The sequence below is a fragment of the Pseudophryne corroboree genome, chromosome 11 (genome assembly GCF_028390025.1).
Source record: "Pseudophryne corroboree isolate aPseCor3 chromosome 11, aPseCor3.hap2, whole genome shotgun sequence".
Lineage (NCBI taxonomy): Eukaryota > Metazoa > Chordata > Amphibia > Anura > Myobatrachidae > Pseudophryne > Pseudophryne corroboree.
The window spans coordinates 37,920,981-37,942,059 of NC_086454.1; the positions used below are offsets into that span (position 1 = coordinate 37,920,981).

The window sequence follows — 21,079 nt, forward strand, 5'->3', positions numbered from 1 at the left end:
TATACTGTTCTGTGACTCCATATGCTGCTCTGTTGCGTCCTGTGGCGTTATATATACTGTACTGTGACTCCATATGCTGCTGTTGCATCCTGTGGCGTTATATATACTGTACTGTGACTCCATATGCTACTCTGTTGCGTCCTGTGGCGTTATATATACTGTTCTGTGACTCCATATGCTGCTCTGTTGCGTCCTGTGGCGTTATATATACTGTTCTGTGACTCCATATGCTGCTCTGTTGCGTCCTGTGGCGTTATATATACTGTTCTGTGACTCCATATGCTGCTCTGTTGCGTCCTGTGGCGTTATATATACTGTTGTAACTCCATATGCTGCTCTGTTGCGTCCTGTGGCGTCATATATACTGTTCTGTGACTCCATATGCTGCTCTGTTGCGTCCTGTGTCGTTATATATACTGTACTGTGACTCCATATGCTGCTGTTGCATCCTGTGGCGTTATATATACTGTTCCGTGACTCCATATGCTGCTCTGTTGTGTCCTGTGGTGTTATATATACTGTTCTGTGACTCCATATGCTGCTCTGTGGCGTTATATGCTGCTGTGCATTGGGAAGGTGATTGTTACGCTCAGTATGACTTCCTGCCGCAGTATAATCATCTCTGTGACACTAAGCAGCCACCGCTGTGGTGATATTCTGCTCCCTTATAGAGGCCCCCATACATTATATGACCCTGGGAGATTTTGGCTGCAGAATCCTGTAACTTCGTTTTAGGACGACTCAGAAGTCCTTTAATGGTGAAGTGAGGAAGTTTGAAATACAAAAGAAGCACAGGATGCAAAGATGGTCGGCTGGGGCTCTAGAGGTAAACTGGGATGCTGTCAAGATGCCCGACAGCCGGAATGCCGACACCGGAATGCCAACAACCATCAGAATACCAACGCTGGAATGCCGACAGGGGCCTGATTCAGCATGGATTGTAACATGCGCAATTTGCTAACATGCAAAGGATTCGCTAAGCAGCGAAGTGGTCGTCTGATCAGGGTAGCCCCCTGCCTGCAGACGGGGGCCGCCATGATTTGGGTAGCGTCGAATGCATGTGACATTCCGCAGTTGTCGCAGACCACCTCGCAATTGCTCCAGCCACGCTTGCGTGGTCCAGGCTGCGCCCCCCCCAAATAGTGCGTCAATGCCCACAACACGCACCGTTGACGCCGTCACCGAACCCTGACAGGACTTAGAATGCCATCGGATTGCGACCACCGATTTTAGTACTTTAGCGTATCATGCTGAATTAGACCCTGCGTCAGGAGACTGACGCCGGCATCCCGACCGCAAGTATAGCGGGCGGATTACTGTGAGGGGGAAGTGGGAGGTCAGGGTTGGCTGCAGGGAGAGGTGTTCAGGCACCAAGGAGGGAGGGCTAGGTTGCGGGGAAGGTGGGGTTAGGTTTAGGCATTAGGGGGGGGGGGGGGTGTTAGGGTTAAGCATCACAAAGTGAAGGTTAGGCAGCGGAAATAGAGGGTTAGAGGGTAGGGGAGAGGGAGGTCAGTCTTACCTCCCCCCGTCGAGCTTTACACTATCGGGATGCCGACGTCGGTATTCTAACCACCGGCAACTCATCAGCCAGGCTATCATACTGAATCCTCTACATATTTACGCATACTTGCCCATTTTCTGGCTGTCCCCTCCAGGAGGCACAACAGGGGGCGTGGCATTGGCAGGAGGTGCAATTGCATCATTGCAGCCCCGCCCTCCGCTATACTATGAGCAGATCAGAACATTGTAAAGTGGGGGCCTCACCCCACCCTCTAATATTGGCCCATGGGCCGTGTTTCTCGGGTGACTATTGATATGCAGGATTAATTTTAGAGCCTGTTACTCACTCACTCACAAGTTCAAGCATCTCATTGGGATCTTCAAGACGTAACTACCACTTAAGAAGACTTCGTTCTATGGAGAGCGGGGTCTGGACAAGACACAGTCATTATCTGGCTCCAATATTCCATTGTTAGGAGCAGAGGACAGTCTATAGAATTTCAAATTATAGTTTAGAAATGTCATCAATTCTACTGTGCATCATCCATATGAGCCTATGGAAGCATTTTGTGTACATTCCCCATCTATTCCCTAATGAGCCTGGTTCTTGTAAAGGTGCATCTACAGGAGGTGCAAAGTTACTCCTTATTATTACTCCTAATTCAGCAGCATTGTGTCTCTCAGAGATTGGACAATACATTATAGGTTTGGTTCCTACGGCAAGTACTGCAGTGACCTACGTAGTGTTTCCAGTGGCCCATAAACAGATGCAGTTCCAACTCGGCTGTACAGGGAGCCGGCTGCACGAGACCCCACCGCACCCACAAGGAGCCGGCTGCACGAGCCCCCACCGCACCCACAAGGAGCCGGCTGCACGAGCCCCCGCCCCCTGCACGAGCCCCAGCCCACACCCACAGGGAGCCGGCTACACGAGCCCCCGCCCCCTGCACGAGCCCCCGCCCGCACCCACAGGGAGCCGGCTGCACAAGCCCCCGCCCGCACCCACAGGGAGCCGGCTGCACGAGCCCCCGCCGCACCCACAGGGAGCCGGCTGCACGAGCCCCCGCCCGCATCCACAGGGAGCCGGCTGCACGAGCCCCCACCCGCACCCACAGGGAGCCGGCTGCACGAGCCGCCGTCGCACCCACAGGGAGCCAGCTGCACGAGCCTCGCCTGCACCCATAGGGAGCCGGCTGCACGAGCCCCCGCCCCCTGCACGAGCCCCAGCCCGCACCCACAGGGAGCAGACTGCACGAGCCCCCGCCTGCACCCACAGGGAGCCGACTGCACGAGCCCCAGCCTGCACCCACAGGGAGCCGGCTGCACGAGCCCCCGCCTGCACCCACAGGGAGCCGGCTGCACAAGCCCCCGCCTGCACCCAGCTCTATATACTACAGCTGCAGTACGTTATAAGTCCTTTAATTGTGTTGACACTTTGAGACAAGTTATTTCGCCTAATTCATCCATTCTTCATTGTGTTTATTGTCATTATCATACTTTTATATTTATTTTCTTATTAAATTTTTATATTTTATACGTTGGTTCTCTCTTCATTATATTTCTGACAATCAGCGCAGCCGTTTCTCTTGTTATCTTTCCTGCACGAGCCCCCGCCTGCACCCACAGGGAGCCGGCTGCACAAGCCCCCGCCCCCTGCACGAGCCCCCGCCCGCACCCACAGGGAGCCGGCTGCACGAGCCCCCGCCCGCACCCACAGGGAGCCGGCTGCACGAGCCCCCGCCCGCACCCACAGGGAGCCGGCTGCACGAGCCCCCGCCCGCACCCACAGGGAGCCGGCTGCACGAGCCCCCGCCCGCACCCACAGGGAGCCGTATGCCTAGGAGAGCATATAAAGTAAGATATTTTAATACAGGTTGTAACTACAATCTAAAAGACTTTTGCTACACAATGTATCAACGCCGATTGTGACCGATTTATCATTATAATCAAAAGAATGAAGATATTACAGCAGAACATGCTTATCTCATCAGCCGGTGTCCTCTGTTGATAGGCGGAATACGGATGATAGAAAAAAAACTTAGTGTTTATTTCATTCTTCTACTACAACTACATCATAGACTATTCCAGTACATGCATGATCTAATAATAATAAGTAATAATATTCACTGCACAATACAATAGCTGCATATCCCAACTCACATTTCAAGATAATAATTGTGTATAAAACTAATATTATTCATTGCACCATATGAAATGTCTGACACACCAATGCCAAGGTTAGTGGTATAACCAAGCCAGCCGGACTGCGGAAGTCTCATCAGTGTAGGTAAGGCTGGCAGGAGAAGGCTTCATCAGTGAAGTTGGAGGATACTCTATCCTTTCACCTCTTCTTCTTTGTCTCTTTCTTTGGCTTTTTTCCAGCTGGTGCAACAGCCAATTTGGGTTTCCGTAGGACCTCCGTGCTTTTCACTTCAGGAGAGTCAGAGTCCTAGGGAGTAAAGGGAAAGAATAAATGTCTAGGAGAACTACCAAATGTTGTATTTCCCACAAGGGGCCTAATTCAAACCTGATTGTAGATGTGCTAAATTTAGCACATCTACGATTAGCTTCCCTGACATGCTGGGGGGGGGTGGGACGCCCAGCACAGGACTAGTCCGCCCCGCATGTCAGACCCTGCCCCGGCGCACAAGTACAAAAAGCATTGCACAGAGGCGATGCTTTTGTACTGGAAGAGTAGCTCCCTGCCAGCACAACTCCTGCGCACTGGCAGGAGCTGACGTCACACGCAGCCGCCGCGGACCGACCCCCCGACAGTCCGGGCACGCCTGCGTTGCCCGGACCGTGCCCTCTAAACGGCAGCCAAACGCCGCTTAGAGCTCCTAAGTGTCGTTTTTCAAACCCAACCTGTAACATGGTAGTTAGGAGCTGATTGGTTGGTACTTTATCACTAAGGATTAGTACATCTCCCCCACAGGAAGTTATTTATCACAGCATGGAGAGAGATAAAGTACTAACCAACCAGTCATTTTATAGGCTGTTTGAAAAATGAGTTAGGAGCCGACTGGTCAGTGCTTTCTCTTTCCAAGCCTTGACAATTACCCCCCTCCTAAGCCTGTAAAATGACGGAAGCTGACTGGTTAGTACATTATCTCTCTCCAAGGCTTGATACATAACCACCAAAGAGACTTATTAGCCATGATGGATTTAGTAAGTCCTGAATGTACAACACAAAATATTCTAACATTCAACTATAAAATGAATGAGAGGTATTACAGAAGAATTATATGTAGATTATATTTCTCCTTTTCATACAGATTATGAACGATTCTACCTAGCATGGTGGCGGAGTGGTTAGCATTACTGCCTCACACAACGGAGGCTGCAGTTATGGCGGATATCTGCTCACACCCTTGCGTGGAACTGTAAGCAAAGATCTGCGTTACATAAGCTTCAGGGCCAGTCGCAACCCGAAAGTTACATCGCACCTGGCAGCTAGCCTGGAAGCTGCAGCTTAACGCGGCTAACCCTTGGTATTATTTCTGGCATTATGATTCACCCCCCCCAAAGATAGTAAGTTCCATCGCGACAGGGACTGCTGGTTCACTAAATATTCTCTGCAGAGCAAGTAATGTGTGCGCTATATAAATAACTATTAATTAACAAATAATTGCAGATTATGGGTGTTATTCAGGTTTGTTAGCAAACCAAAAAGTTAGCAATTGGGCAAAACCAGGTTGCGCAGCAGGGGGGGGCAGATGTAACATGTGCAGAGTGTTAGATTTGGGTGGGTTATATTGTTTCTGTGCAGGGTAAATGCTGGCTGCTTAAATTTTACACTGAGATTCAGATTTCAGTTTGAACACACCCCACCAAAATCTAACTCTCTCTGCACATGTTACATCTGCCCCACCTGCAGTGCAACATGGTTTTGCCCAATTGATAACTTTTTTGGGGTTTGCTTACCAACCTGAATCAAGACCTCAATTCAGTAAGGATGGCAGATTCTGCTAAAAAGCAGAACTTGCTATCTTTTCAATCGCACGCTGGGAACCGCCCATCGCAGGACCAAGCCGCCCAGCATACTAACCACTGCACACCCACTGCAATCAAGCTCTAATTGCGGTCACGCCCCAATTAGAACGTGGTCACAGAAACTAGTGAAGACTCCTGTCGGCGCAGCCTGGCTGCAAAAGCAGGAGTCCCACCGACATTTTTTCGATCAGAGCGGCGCGTGCCCCAAATACACAGCTGGCATGCCCCCGTTTCTCCAGCGCCGCCCCGAAAACGCTCGGTCGCTGCACCCCGCGAATGCCACTGCCAGTCAATCAGGCAGCGGCGTTTGCAGTTAATGCGGAACGACCGCATTACCTGCTTACGCGCGCGCAAGGCGGGAATTGTGTGTGTGCGCAGATCGGGGCCCTCTCAGAAATTGCGATAAGACCTGAATTAGGCCCTAAGACTGTAGTTGACATATTGTACTAGCTCCCCATCTCAGCACCCAATGCACAGGACCTACGTGGCAGCGCACTATGCAGAATAATCACGAGGATGAATCTGATGGACCGGCAACAAAAACCATCATGACACATACTAATGAGAACTGGAGACTAATATATTGCAATTTAATACACACTGCACAATATAATGTTTGAAGGTCACAGCTTACAGGCGGAACGCGTGTGTGAGTTTTAACAATGCCAATAGCACAACACACAACCTCTCACTGAGTACAGGTTTCTAATCATTATAATGTTATAATGTACACATAGAAAAGGATCTTGGGTAATCATTAAAGCAACAGCAATGTAATCAAATCTGCATAGCGCACAGGTTCTCAAACTCGGTCCTCAGGACCCCACACAGTGCATGTTTTGCAGGTCTCCTCACAGAATCACAAGTGAAATAATTAGCTCCACCTGTGGACCTTTTCAAATGTGTCAGTGAGTAATTAATACACCTGTGCACCTGCTGGGTTACCTGCAAAACATGCACTGTGTGGGGTCCTGAGGACTGAGTTTGAGAACCTATGGCATAGCGGCAGTGTCACTCAAATGCCAGGTAATTCATGTCTGTACGCAGTACCGATGTTCAAGCAACTGAGTGATTATCAGCAGATTGCGCATGAAGAGCGATCGTACTGTACACACGCCAGCGAGATTTTTAACGCAGGGCGATTGACAGGACGGGACCATTTTGGGGAGGTAATAGGGAGTAGAGGCAAGAAGGTAGGTATGTCATGTGCATTTTCTGGGGGAGGTGTATCTGCCTTCAGCTGCGATCATGTACATAGATAAATATGGCAGCAACGTCGCTACTTCCACGCTCGCCACAGGTTCTCGTGGACACCCACAAGTGGAATTAATCCCTGTTAGTCAGCATGGCGACTGTCGGGCATTTGAACGCTAGGGATCCTGGCGTCGGCATGGTGACCACCGGGATCCCGAGCACCGGTCACATGACCACATCCCGCAGTTCCGGAACCTAGAAAATTGCAGCCGTGTAGCCATGTGCACACAACCATGAAATAGGCACAGAGCACAGAAGGCGACGCAGGCCGTGTTATTTCTACATTAACCGTCTCCGCAGGTCATATCTTTTACCGTGTCCTGTGATTTGCCGCCAGGGATTATAATGGCCAGAATGCAAATGAGCTGAAAGATTGCTCCGCAGAACAGTCCATAACGAAGTAAGGTCTCTAGGAAGGTTGGCTCCGGAATGTCTGGGGGTGAGAGATCCAGAGGCTCTGGCATGGTGTAATGAACACCCACCTGTAAGAGAGCAAGGAAAGATAGCAATAATGAGTAATTAGCCAGATTGACATCATTCTGCAATACATATAGGCAATACAGATTCCTGATACGGTCATTCTGTGTATGGAATTACTCATCTGTATAAAGAATACCAAATTGGGGGAATTGGGCATATCTCATTCGCTAATTGCAACAGCCCGGACTCAGCTTAATAACTCAACATAACAAGGGGGGTCATTCTGACCCGTTTGCACGCAGCGGTTCTTCGCTGCGGTGCGGACGGATCGGAACTGCGCATGCGCAGTGCAGGCAATGCACAGTGCACGTAATGCGCACACGTGTCATTGCCCAGCGAGCAACCACAGGAAGAGAGAAGAAACTGATCGCTAGAACGATCGCAAGAAGATTGACAGCGGGAAGGCGTTCTGGGGCGGATACTCACCGTTTTCCCGGGTGTGGAGATCCGCACGCTGGCGTGTCCAGGCGTTTGGAGGGCGGATGTCTGACGTCAATCCCGGGACCTTCGTCGCTGGATCCGTCGCACAGGGTAAGTAGGTCTGACCCTGGTCTTGTTTTGCAGGAAACTTTTTTAGCATAGCAGGGCTGCATAAGCGATCGCAGCCTTGCTATGCTAAAATACACTCCCCCATAGGCGGCGTCAGGTTGATCGCACGAGCAGCAAAAAGTTGCTACGTGCGATCAACTCGGAATGAGGGCCAATGTAACGTAACAATGTACAGAACACCAGTGCATTAGCGCAGCACAGATATCTGCAAATGGACGTGAGGTCTAACAAACAGCAGGAAGGCAGTGGCACATATACAAGAGTGTATACGAGCTGCAAATCGCATATTGGGAAGAATCTACAATAGTGAAATACATTATTATTGTGTAAGGCTAACTGGTCTACCATATAGTAATCGCTGTAAGACAGGCGAGAGAGGCAGCCGCAGCAGAAAGACGGAGAGTGGAAAAGGGTCCATGTGTGGGGGTAATTCAGAGTTGATCGCAGCAGCAAATATGTTAGCAGTTGGGCAAAACAATGGCCCTCATTCCGAGTTGATCGCTCGCTAGCTGTTTTTAGCAGCCGTGCAAACGCATAGTCGCCGCCCACGGGGGAGTGTATTTTCGCTTTGCAAGTGTGCGAACGCCTGTGCAGCCGAGCTCTGCAAAAACATTTTGTGCAGTTTCAGAGTAGCTCTGAACTTACTCAGCCCTTGCGATCACTTCAGTCTTTTTGGTGCCGGAATTGACGTCATACACTCGTCCTACAAACGCCCGGACACGCCTGCTTTTTCCCTACCACTCCCAGAAAACGGTCAGTTGACACCCATAAACACCCTCTTTCTGTCAATCTACTTGCGATCGGCTGTGCGTATGGATTCTTCGTTAAATCCATAGCTCAGCAACGATCCGCGTGCGCATTGCAGTGCATACGCATGTGCAGTAGAGACCTGATCGCAGCGCAGCGAAGATCGACAGCGTGCGATCAACTCGGAATGACCCCCCCATGTGCACTGAAGGGGGGGCAGATGTAACGTGCAGAGAGAGTTAGATTTGGGTGGGTTATTTTGTTTCTGTGCAGGGTAAATACTGGCTGCTTTATTTTTACACTGCAATTTAGATTTCAGTTTGAACACACCCCACCCAAATCTAACTCTCTCTGCACGTTACATCTGCCGCCCCGCTTTGCGTATGCGCACATTACTGCAGACACCACTCCAGGGTCTCCATAGCTGCACATAAACGGCCAGCCATTGATGAATGAGCATCGGAAATCTGCATGCAATAGCTGGCAGCCATCCAGTACCCACTGGATGCCATGCTATCGTACACATTATCTCCTAGCTGGCCGTGCAGTGCGACTGACCGGAAGATATCACATGCAACCCGCGGGAGCGTGCAATCCCAGGCACACACTGAGCGATCAGGCCGATATGTCCTGAGTTCGTTCTAAAGTGTACCCACCCTAAGGGGTGTATTTACTAAGCCTTGGATGGAGGTAAAGTGGACGTACCAGCCAATCGGCTCCTAGCTGTCATTTTTCATACCCAGCCTGTGACATGGTAGTTAAGAGGGAATTGGCTGGTACTTTATCTCCATCCAAGGCTTAGTAAATAGACGCCTATGTCACTTATCTCTTGTTTTGTTCATTGTTTGTGTACTTTGTAAGGCGCTGTGGACCCCTTGTGGCGCCAAATAAAATAAGATGATGATGATGATAATAATTCAGCAGTTGTTACCCATCAGTATCCAATAGCCACCCCTAGCCAAGGTACTGTACAGTGAATGAGAGAGCAGGAACCCAGGCACTAGTATGAGGCTGAAGGAGGGTGGCAGCACGCCCTGGTACGCTGGGCAGAGCAAGGCATGACCACCACTTACCCTGAGGACGGGAGCAGGGAGACCAGATTTGCTGTGGGTGCTCTGCAGCCTCTGTACCTGGCCGGTGAGTCACATGACCCGGAAGTGAGCCTACTGTACGTTCACATTCAGCTTGCCTGGCTGAGAGTGATCCCAGTCTGCTCCCTCCCTCGTGCCTAGAGAGAACCAATCGCATTATGAATAGGATGATGGGCAGTACATCCTGCCTATAGCACAGCATTTGAAGTAAACCAATCGGCAGGAAGTGCTTGTTTGATAGACAATGAAAATAGCCAATCACATCACGATTATGGCTGTAAATAGTCACTGGGGGAGAGGGCTGATGCTAGATTCAAGTGGCCTAAGGGACCTTTTACGTCAGGGGGAGGAGGCACGACACAAGGGGGAGGAGCTAGGCCAGCGGGATAGTTCCTCTACTATCCACGCCACCAACCATTACCTTTAGTAATCTGGTGGCGAGCCACCGAGCCTGAAGCGTGGCGAGCAAAGCAAGCCCACGAGGGTACTTTTCGTGTACCCTGTTTGGCCGTAGCTCCTCCCCCTGGTGACGTCAGAAGGTCCCTTCTCCCACTCCGATTTAGAACCAACCGTAGACACAAGGCTGACGTTAGCGTCTTAATCGGCCAGAATGTTATATCACACCTTCCAACCGTCACGATTTCAGCGGGACAGTCCAGCTTTTTCGTGCACTGTCCCGCTGCCCCACTCATGTGACGCCACTGGTCCTAAAGATGTTTGTGGGCTATGTACTAAGATAAAGTGGACGGAGAAAAAGTACCAACCAGCTCCTGTCATTTTTCAAAGCCAGCCTGTAACATGACAGGAGCTGATTGGCTGCTACTTTATCTCCATCCACATTATCTCTCTCCAAGGATTAGTACATAGACCCCCTAATTCCCAATTGCCGGCGGCATTCTTCACACCGCGCTAATTGCACAGCATCTAAGCCGCAGTATCCTAAACCTGGCCATAAACAGTTGCAGCCGCAGCGCATGTCCGCTGATCCAATTCGCAGATACGCAGCTGCTGTGCAAAAATATGCTAATGCCAGCAGGAAGCGTCTGAAGGAAAAAGATCTGATGCCTGCGTCCAAAGACAAGGGATAGGAACAACATCACGACCATCCCACAGTCCCACAAACATCGGATATGTACGTAAACCATCGGATTTCCGTACATAAATCAGGGTCACAGTTACAACAATTTTCGCACAGTCGCAGTAATTTTGGCTGCACATTGTTACAGTAACTCCGGCTGTACAAAGTCACAGCTACAGCGCTCATAACCAGCGTTCCATATATCTAGCTGCACAAAGCTTATACTGGATAAAGATGGGTGTGGTTCGTTTTATCGACAGTATCTAGGTCGACAATGTTTAGGTCGACCGCTATAGGTCGACAGTCACTAGGTCGACATGGATGGAAGGTCGACAGGGTTTCTAGGTCGACATGTGCTAGGTTGACAGGTCTAAAGGTCGACATGAGGATCTTTTTTTTTTTTGGTGTCGTTTTCTTCGTAAAGTGACCGGGATCCCAAATTAGTGCACCGCGTCCCCTCGCATGGCTCGCTTCGCTCGCCATGCTTCGGGCATGGTGCCTTCGCTCCGCTACCGATTCGCTCCGCTACCGATTCGCTCGGCACACTTTACCGTTCCAATCGTAGTCCACGTGGATCGTTAAGTATGAAAAAACAAAAAAAATGTGAAAAACTCATGTCGACCTTTAGACCTGTCGACCTAGCACATGTCGACCTAGAAACCCTGTCGACCTTCCATCCATGTCGACCTAGTGACTGTCGACCTATAGTGGTCGACCTAAACATTGTCGACCTAGACACTGTCGATCTTCAGACCGGATCCCATAAAGATATATCTAAGAGAAGGGTGATAGGATGGCTACCATTCTATTATACACTGGTATAGTCACATTATTATGACCACCACCTACATTTAACATTGGCAGCGCGTAGCCCATGAAGTACATCACGTCGCGCGCTGGCTTGGTGGGTAAGTAATGTGTGTGATAAGCCGTCTGCACACATATCACTTGTTGCTGTCATGGGTAAAAGGGGTAATTTATCCAATTTGCAAAAACGGATGATTATCGGCTTTCGGGACAAGGGTGGCAGTATTTATGACACAGCGCAGTGTGTGACCTGATCGCGTGCTGCTGTGGTGATGGTGTATCGTGACTGGACAAATGGCACCATTCAGGGGTGTAGCTAGAACTTTGTGGGCCCCATAGCAACATTGAAGGGGGCCCTGTCCCAATGCTTCTAGATAGACACCTCTGTGCAGCAATTGTTCACGGTATGCCCCATAATAGTGTCCTAGTTAATTTACTGAACTAGAGTGGTGCCTTAATTAATGTTATCCCCCATAGTACTTGAAAGGATTTGCCCTTAAGTTCTTTAACCCTCGATGTGATGGCCTCTTAGACGTCTGGAGTGTAAACCTTTACGCTATCAGTTACATGCACAACACAAGCAGTAAAAATTCACACTGTTTTATTATGAGGTTAACAAAAGTATATAAGGCAATGCATATGGGTGTAACTGACATGTCGTTACACTCCCATTGGCTCGTTAATAGTTACCAGGCAGAACAGAAAAGGCGGATGTCCATATATGGGTTTTCTACAAGTTTCTCAAACATTTAACAAGGTTTTTGTAACACAGTATATTTGGGTAGAAAGAACAAGTTTCATCTGACCTTGGATGCCAGACCCACACAGGCCTGGTATCTGTATGAGAGACAAAGGCACCTAGCACAGGGCAGCACGCATCCATGCAAACACATAAGAGTTCATATAGCATGTTTTAACCCTTCACTAGGGAAATAGAAATATTCACTTTTACACTGTAACTATTATAAGGAAATTGATCATATAAAAAGTAATATTTACAAAGCACAGAAGAGTTAACCCTTCAATCCCCTCTTAGAATCATGATTATTATATGACATGATTCTTGAGTGAGGCTCCTTTTAAATTTCTCCCTGTGGTGGTGTTAGATGTATAACAGGTATAGTTTCCAGGATATATGGTTATGGTGCTTCCTGGGTTGGGATTTTTTGACAATATGGGATATTCCCTTTTCCACATTTCGCACTGACTGTCATTTGTTTTGGTGTCATTAAAAAGGCTGAAAAAAAAACAATTTTCCTGTTCTAGGGGTATATTAAGGGGCACTGTACCTAGGTGGGGCCTAGATTTGCCACAGACATAACAGTTGCTTTTATTGTGTTTGTTAGCACTATACTTCATCCATTCTAACCAAAAATTAATGGACAATCTTTGAAGTAAGTTCAGATGTTGACCATATCTGTTTCTGGCAGCTGATGGGCGATATCCCCAATCTGTTCCTGTATTCCACCCCACAGCTTCCCAGGAATTACAATTAGATCCATAATATCTAATGTCATAGTACCATTCGTCAGTAACACAAATATATACTGTCTCAGACATTCCTGATTTCCTTTTCTGCTGTATGAAATGTTTGTTGTCAGCAAGTTTAGGGAACATGAAATAATCAAGGATATATGTGGCTACGTGTGTGTTGGAGGAATTGTACCACAAGGTGGGGATCCCATTTGTTTGTGTGATGTCGACTTCACATATTGTGAGGTGAATGAGGGCCAGTAGGGCTATCGAGATAGTCCCCAGGATAGAGATAGGGGACAGGTTCCTCATCTTCTTCTGTTCTTCTTTCTTCGCTAGGTGGGAGGTCAGGGCTGTCTGCCCCGGTTCGTACCTCACTGGAATCACTTGCTTCCCTCTCTAGGTCTGGTCTAGGAACCTTTTTTACTCGGGATGCATGGATCCAGGCAGGATTTTCCTCTGTCAGGACTGCTGTTCGGGTAACTGCTACGACCTCTGTCTCTGGACCATAGGTGAAGTCTCCTGGGCTCTTGTTCCTGGGGAGCACCTTCACCACGACTCTGTCTCTGACTTTAAAGGGGTGTGTAGGTTCCTGTGGATTCAAAAGGGTTTTTACAAACAACCTCATGTTCAATTTCATTCAGTTTTGTTATCAGGGACCTGACATACTCTTTTCTGATGAGTTCTAGATCTCCTTCCTGTATTACTAGTGGTTTCTTAGCCCAGGGTGTAGGAAAAGGGTCTACCCATTAGTATTTCAAAGGGTGAGTATCCTAGAGTTTTCTGTGGGGTATTCAAGATGCTGGTGTTTAGCTTTATTAGGGTTGTTCCTGAGGCAAGTGATGCATCTGCTAACATACTGGTCCACAAGTGATTTGGCATTAGTAACATAAAAATCATTGGTTAGTAGGAGGAGTGTTGTGGCTTCACCACGGTGACCAACACCACGGCACTGGGCAACGAGCAAAGGGGCACTGGACTGGGGTATACAGGGTTTCCCCTCTTTGCAGATTAATCCTGATTTAGGATTTTTTCTGCAGAATTGGGTAAGTCCAGTCGGAGAGATCAGTATTAGTCGCAGCAGCTTGAAGTTGAGTGAGCAGATGGACGTTGTAAAGGGAGGGACATGCTCTAGTGAGTGCAATGAGTTCTGCAGCTTGCGCGGACTGATAAGGTATTGGCAGGGTTTCCAACACAGTGTCAGGGAGGGTGACAATGGCATAGCCAGCCTGGTATGCACTGTCATTGGGCCTACTACAGGAGCCGTCAACAAAAACTATGTCTGCGCCTGGTATGGGAACGGGAGACATGTCAAGTCTGGGAGAAGTTTCAGCTTCAATAGAAGCAGCACAGTCATGTAGGTCGGGTGGTTCATCCTCGGGACCTTTCAAGCCTAAAAGGGTATTGAGAATGGGTGCAGGGCCAGAAGAACTAGCAGTGTACTTGATGGTAAGGGTAGGGTTACTCAAAAGGAGTACTTCATATCCACTAAGGCGCTGTGCTGACATGTGCTGTGTGTGCAAGCCTTTAAGTATTGCCAGGACATCATGTGTGGTGTGGAGTACTGTGATGTGGCCTAAAGTGAGGGTAGTGGCCATTTCTGCAACCATTGCACAGGCTGCCAAAGCCCTGAGGCAGGCAGGCATACCTTGCACAGACACTGGCATGACTTTGGAAAAAAATGCCACGGGGCGCAACTTCCCTCCATGAAACTGTGTGAGCACCCCCGCCATGGTTTTACAATTGTCCCTTGCATATAGATGGAAAGGTAGTACATAATTGGGGAGGCCAAGTGCCGGACTTTTCATCAACATACATTTTAAACTTTCATATGCAGTTAACATTTCTTGTGACCATTGTACAGTTTTAGGTTTGTCCTTCAGTGTGGCTTGTCTCAAAATGTTATCACAATAAGAGCAATCAGATATCCACTGTCTGCAGTAATTTACCATACCCAGGAAGGACAGTAGTTCCCTCTGGGTAGTTGGGGTGACCAGGCCCAATACAGACTGTATGCGTTGTGGACTGACTTTCCTCTCTCCCTGAGTGAGCACAAAACCTAAGTAATCAACATGCTTTTTACACCATTGCATTTTTATTTTGGACACCTTGTGTCCACATTCACAAAGCCAGTTTAGTAATGAAACACCATCCTCTCGGCAGGCCTCCTCAGTTTTACTACAGAGCAGCAGATCATCTGCATACTGTAGCAGGACTGAACCATGGTGAGGTTGCCAGGGCCCCAATGTGGCCTGGAGACAACAGGTGCGTCAACAATCTGCACCAGGTAAGTTGTTTACCCTCAAAAGAAAAGGCAAAAGTAATTGTGTCTGTGAATCTACAGGCATGCTGAAAAAAAAGGCATTCTTCAAATCAAATACAGAGAAGAACGCAGCATCTGCAGGGATTGCAGAAATGAGTGAGTTTACATCTGGAACAATTGGTGCAATTGGGACAATTAGCTGATTGATTGCTCTGAGATTCTGTACAAATCTTATACTACCATCAGCTTTGGCAACAGGGTTCACAGGAGTACAGTATGGTGATACAATATGTCTGAGAATACCCTGTTGTAAGAATTGCTGTATCACGGGGCGGAGACCTTCTATCTTTTCTGGTGAGAGGGGATACTGCATAGGTCAGAACACAAAACACTGGTTGTTGCACCGCTGTCCACTAAAAAGGGAATTTTACTTCCATTTATAATAAGTGGCAGCAGAGGTGAATCTTTACTATGACGGGTGAGTTGAATAAAGGCTGGGATACCCTCCTCCGGGCCCCGTCAGTGCACGGGGTCTTTGGAATCTTCCCTGACTGCGGGGTTGGTTCTGTCTGTCAAAGCGTCTGGGGTTCTGATAGTTATGAGTGAGTGGGGAAGTGAGTAAGCTTTCTGAGTTAAGCAAAGGTAAGCCAGCGTCATCTGTCCAGCAGTCCTTAAACCTTTTTCAAAACGCAGTAACAGACTATGAAGGTTTCTGTTTACAAGCTACAGCGACAGGCAAAAAAACACAGGCAAAAAAAACTTCCTTCATATGTGTATAGCTGCGTCCTTTGCAAGCTTTGCGCAAATAAGATATACAGCCATCGAGGGTAATAGTGGGCTTGGGACAGTGTTTTACTATTATCTAAACTCTGGGTTATTGGTGCTAGGGATAGAGCTAGTGGACGCACCCTCCAGCAGTGGAGCTGGAGGCAATCCCATCTAGTGTGAAAGGGTTACTGCTGCCAAGAGATTTGTGTCTCTGAGCGCAGGATACATTGGAATGCAAAGGGGGGAGGCGAGAGGGATCTCTCTGCAGCCTCGCTTCTGTGCTGTTGGGAACTGACATTTTTTCTTAAATCTCCATATAGAAAAGGTAATTACTGCCTTCCCGTAGGAATGGGTCCTGTCCTGCTTTCTCTGTCCATCCCGCTAAATTATCCACCCATGGGTTAACTAAATAATACTCTGAGGTAGAGTTACGGGCAACATACATCTTGCATGTCTCACCAGGGAGGGGCGGGGGATATGCAGTTTTTTACTCTGACTAGAGCCCATTGTCAGACAGTAATATAAATCAACAGTACAACTTTAAAGGAAAATATCTAAAATTTACAACTCTACTATACATGCATCAGCTAACCAGTTAATTAGTCATTGACAATATCACAATATTATCTGTATAATGAGAACATGAAATCTTTTGACGGGTACGCTTACCTTCGTACAAGATGTCAGAAAAATACAGCGTTTTAGACAGGAAGCAAGAAAAGTGTTTGAGCATAGATATCTGGCAGACGAAAACTTACCAGCCGTCTGAACCAAATATAAGAACTTATCTCACTACAACATACAAGAATATATAGGCGATCAAATCGGGGTATTCTCTACGTTACGTATAGACCCCAGGTCTATGTTTTTTTTTAAGTATCCCAGATACTGACGTCTTTGGAGAATTGCGCTTGGACCCCGGGTCCTTTCTCAGACGTATTCTTTAAGTCCCAGACATTAAAGATTCTATGGTATCCCTGATACCTGTTTTATGCTTTTACATAAAACTTCGTAATATTAAGTCCCGGACTTAAATATTACCTTGTCACGTGTTCCCGGAACACTGACACGGATTCAGCTTCAGTGTATGACCGCAATCCTGTATGGCAAAGACAGACAATAAATTCTCTATTTTTACCATTCAGGGACGATCACTGAATTCCGGACATAGCCCCCAGCTGAAAGGATTTGCCCTTAAGTTCTTTAACCCTCGATGTGATGGCCTCTTAGACGTCTGGAGTGTAAACCTTTACGCTATCAGTTACATGCACAACACAAGCAGTAAAAATTCACACTGTTTTATTATGAGGTTAACAAAAGTATATAAGGCAATGCATATGGGTGTAACTGACATGTCGTTACACTCCCATTGGCTCGTTAATAGTTACCAGGCAGAACAGAAAAGGCGGATGTCCATATATGGGTTTTCTACAAGTTTCTCAAACATTTAACAAGGTTTTTGTAACACAGTATATTTGGGTAGAAAGAACAAGTTTCATCTGACCTTGGATGCCAGACCCACACAGGCCTGGTATCTGTATGAGAGACAAAGGCACCTAGCACAGGGCAGCACGCATCCATGCAAACACATAAGAGTTCATATAGCATGTTTTAACCCTTCACTAGGGAAATAGAAATATTCACTTTTACACTGTAACTATTATAAGGAAATTGATCATATAAAAAGTAATATTTACAAAGCACAGAAGAGTTAACCCTTCAGTACTGCCCTTGTTTATTTTACAGACCATGGTATATCACATTATAGGACTGCCAGTACACATTATGCAACACAGTACCACTAATTCACACAGGGCCAGTTCTAGCCCTTGTGGCGCCCCGGGCGTAAAATAGGGGAGTGGCTTCATACAGGGGCATGGTCAGTTACGCCCCCTGTAGAGTTGTGCCCCCATTTGTACCCCCAGTAGCACCATTTGTGCCCCCAGTAGCGCCATTTGTACCCCAAGTAGCGCCATTTGTGCCCCCAGTAGCGCCGCTTAAAAAAAAAAGGATACTTACAATCCCCGCTCCTGAGTCCCGGCCATTGCAGACCTCCGCCGCCGCCCCTCTCCTCGGATCTATGGGAGAGACGTCATGACGTCTCTCCCATAGCACAGCATAGACACTACACTAGAGGTCAATCATGACCCCTAGCGTCTGCGCCAGTCCCACAATGCTGTGCGGTGCGCGATGATGTCATCGCGCACCGCACAGCAAAGGTCCTCTCCACGAAGGAAAACTAGACGGATAGCGTCTAGTTCTCTTCACTGCGGGGGGACCAGCGGGGGACACAGCGGCAGCGGGGGGGCACAGTGGCGGATCTTGCCATGGTGCGGCACCCTCCAGATAGCGCCGGCGCCCTCCGGAAGGCGGCGCCCCGGGCAAAAGTCCTGCTTGCCCGTGTCAAGATCCGCTACTGAATTCACATTACTATATACAGTGTCCCCAGTTCATATTATGCCACACTATAGTGCCTCGACTACATATTGTACCACATTATAGTGCCCCAGTTCATATTACTGTATGTAACATTATACATATTACTGTATGTAACATTATAATGCATCCATTTCATTTTATACCACAGTCCTGTGCAATGGGGGTCATTCCGACCCGTTCGCACGCAGCGGTTCTTCGCTGCGGTGTGAATGGGTCGGAACTGCACATGCACAGCGCCCGCAATGCGCTTGCGCGTCGTTGCCCAGCGACAGCCGTCGCCGGGCAACGACCAGAAGAGACAAGAAAGTGATTGCTAGCGCGATCGCAAGAAGTTTGACAGCGGGGAGGCATTCCGGGGCAGATACTCGCCGTTTTCCGGGCGTGGAGATCCGAACGCTGGCGTGTCCAGGCGTTTGGAGGGCGGATGTTTGACGTCAATCCCGGTACCTTCGTCGCAGGATCCGTCGCACAGGGTAAGTAGGTCTGACCCTGGTCTTGTTTTGCAGGAAACTTTTTTAGCATAGCAGGGCTGCACAAGCGATCGCAGCCCTGCTATGCTAAAATACACTCCCCCATAGGCGGAGATTAGTTGATCGCTCGAGCAGCAAAAAGTTGCTACATGCGATCAACTCAGAATGAGGGCCAATGAGCATGTCCAGGGGGGTGTAACTAGATATATTGTAGACCGAAAGGCAAAAGTTTGTAAGGGCTCCTATGTACCACCCAATGGTATACAGCCAGTGTCGGACTGGGGCATGTAGGGCCCACCGGGGGGGATGCAGTGGTAGGGGCCCATGTTTAGGGGTGTGGCCAATCCTGTGGGCCAGTCCAAGCCTATATACAGCACCTGTAACTTTGACATGAAAGGTGGGCCCCCCTCAGCTCTGGACCCCATAGCAGCTGCACTCCCTGCACCTATGGTAGCTACACCCTGTATATAACACATGTAACTGTGACAGGGAAGGTGGCCCCTTTCAGTTCTGGGCCCCATAGCAGCTGCACTCCCTGCACCTATGGTATCTACACCCTTGTATATAACACATGTAACTGTGACAGGGAAGGTGGCCCCCCTCAGCTCTGGACCCCATAGCAGCTGCACTCCCTGCACCTATGGTAGCTACACCCTGTATATAACACATGTAACTGTGACAGGGAAGGTGGCCCCTCTCAGCTCTGGGCCCCATAGCAGCTGCACTGCCTGCACCTATGGTAGCTACAACCTGTATATAACACATGTAACTGTGACAGGGAAGGTGGCCCCTTTCAGTTCTGGGCTCCATAGCAGCTGCACTCCCTGCACCTATGGTAGCTACACCCTGTATATAACACATGTAACTGTGACAGGGAAGGTGGCCCCTCTCAGCTCTGGGCCCCATAGCAGCTGCACTGCCTGCACCTATGGTAGCTACAACCTGTATATAACACATGTAACTGTGACAGGGAAGGTGACCCCTCTCAGCTCTGGACCCATAGCATCTGCACTCCCTGCACCTATGGTATCTACACCCTTGTATATAACACATGTAACTGTGACAGGGTAGGTGGCCCCTCTCAGCTCTGGCCCCATAGCAGCTGCACTCCCTGCACCTATGGTAGCTACATCCTGTATATAACACATGTAACTGTGACAGGGATGGTGGCCCCTCTCAGCTCTGGGCCCCATAGCAGCTGCACTGCCTGCACCTATGGTAGCTACACCCTGTATATAACACATGTAACTGTGACAGGGAAGGTGGCCCCTCTCAGCTCTGGACCCATAGCATCTGCACTCCCTGCACCTATGGTATCTACACCCTGTATATAACACATGTAACTGTGACAGGGAAGGTGGCCCTCTCAGCTCTGGACCCATAGCAGCTGCACTCCCTGCACCTATGGTATCTACACCCTTGTATATAACACATGTAACTGTAACAGGGAAGGTGGCCCCTCTCAGCTCTGGGCCCCATAGCAGCTGCACTGCCTGCACCTATGGTAGCTACACCCTGTATATAACACATGTAACTGTGACAGGGAAGGTGGCCCCTCTCAGCTCTGGACCCATAGCATCTGCACTCCCTGCACCTATGGTATCTACACCCTGTATATAACACATGTAACTGTGACAGGGTAGGTGGCCCCTCTCAGCTCTGGACCCCATAGCAGCTGCACTCCCTGCACCTATGGTAGCTACACCCTGTATATAACACATGTAACTGTGACAGGGAAGGTGGCCCCTCTCAGTTCTGGGCTCCATAGCAGCTGCACTCCCTGCACCTATGGTAGCTTCACCCTGTATATAACACATGTAACTGTGACAGGGAAGGTGGCCCCTCTCAGCTCTGGACCCATAGCAGCTGCACCCCCTCCACCTATGGTAGCTACACCCTGTATATAACACATGTAACTGTGACAGGGAAGGTGGCCCCTCTCAGCTCTGGACCCCATAGCAGCTGCACCCCCTGCACCTATGGTATCTACACCCTGTATATAACACATGTAACTGTGACAGGGAAGGTGGCCCCTCTCAGCTCTGGGCCCCATAGCAGCTGCTCTCCCTGCACCTATGGTAGCTTCACCCTGTATATAACACATGTAACTGTGACAGGGAAGGTGGCCTCTCTCAGCTCTGGACCCATAGCAGCTGCACCCCCTCCA

General features: G+C 48.8%; 1 protein-coding gene across 1 annotated transcript; it reads right to left on the reverse strand.

The window, feature by feature from the left end:
* Nucleotides 1-3,526: 3,526 nt before the first annotated feature.
* On the reverse strand, nt 3,527-9,735 carry LOC134969881 (protein MANBAL-like). The gene is made up of 3 exons (XM_063946073.1): nt 9,597-9,735; nt 7,062-7,229; nt 3,527-3,949 (listed from the first exon to the last, which is right to left on the reverse strand). The coding sequence occupies exons 2-3, from the start codon at nt 7,209-7,211 to the stop codon at nt 3,842-3,844; spliced, it is 258 nt and encodes an 85-aa protein (XP_063802143.1). The 5' UTR covers nt 7,212-7,229; nt 9,597-9,735; the 3' UTR covers nt 3,527-3,841.
* Between the last annotated feature and the right edge of the window lie 11,344 nt (nt 9,736-21,079).

Excerpts from the sequence above, each read along its gene's own strand:
- LOC134969881 (XM_063946073.1), bottom strand. The coding sequence starts at position 7,211 with ATGCCAGAGCCTCTGGATCTCTCACCCCCAGACATTCCGGAGCCAACC. Across the intron at positions 3,950-7,061 it reads GCGGCAAATCACAGGACACG|GACTCTGACTCTCCTGAAGT; the intron begins GTAAAAGATATG and ends TTTACTCCCTAG.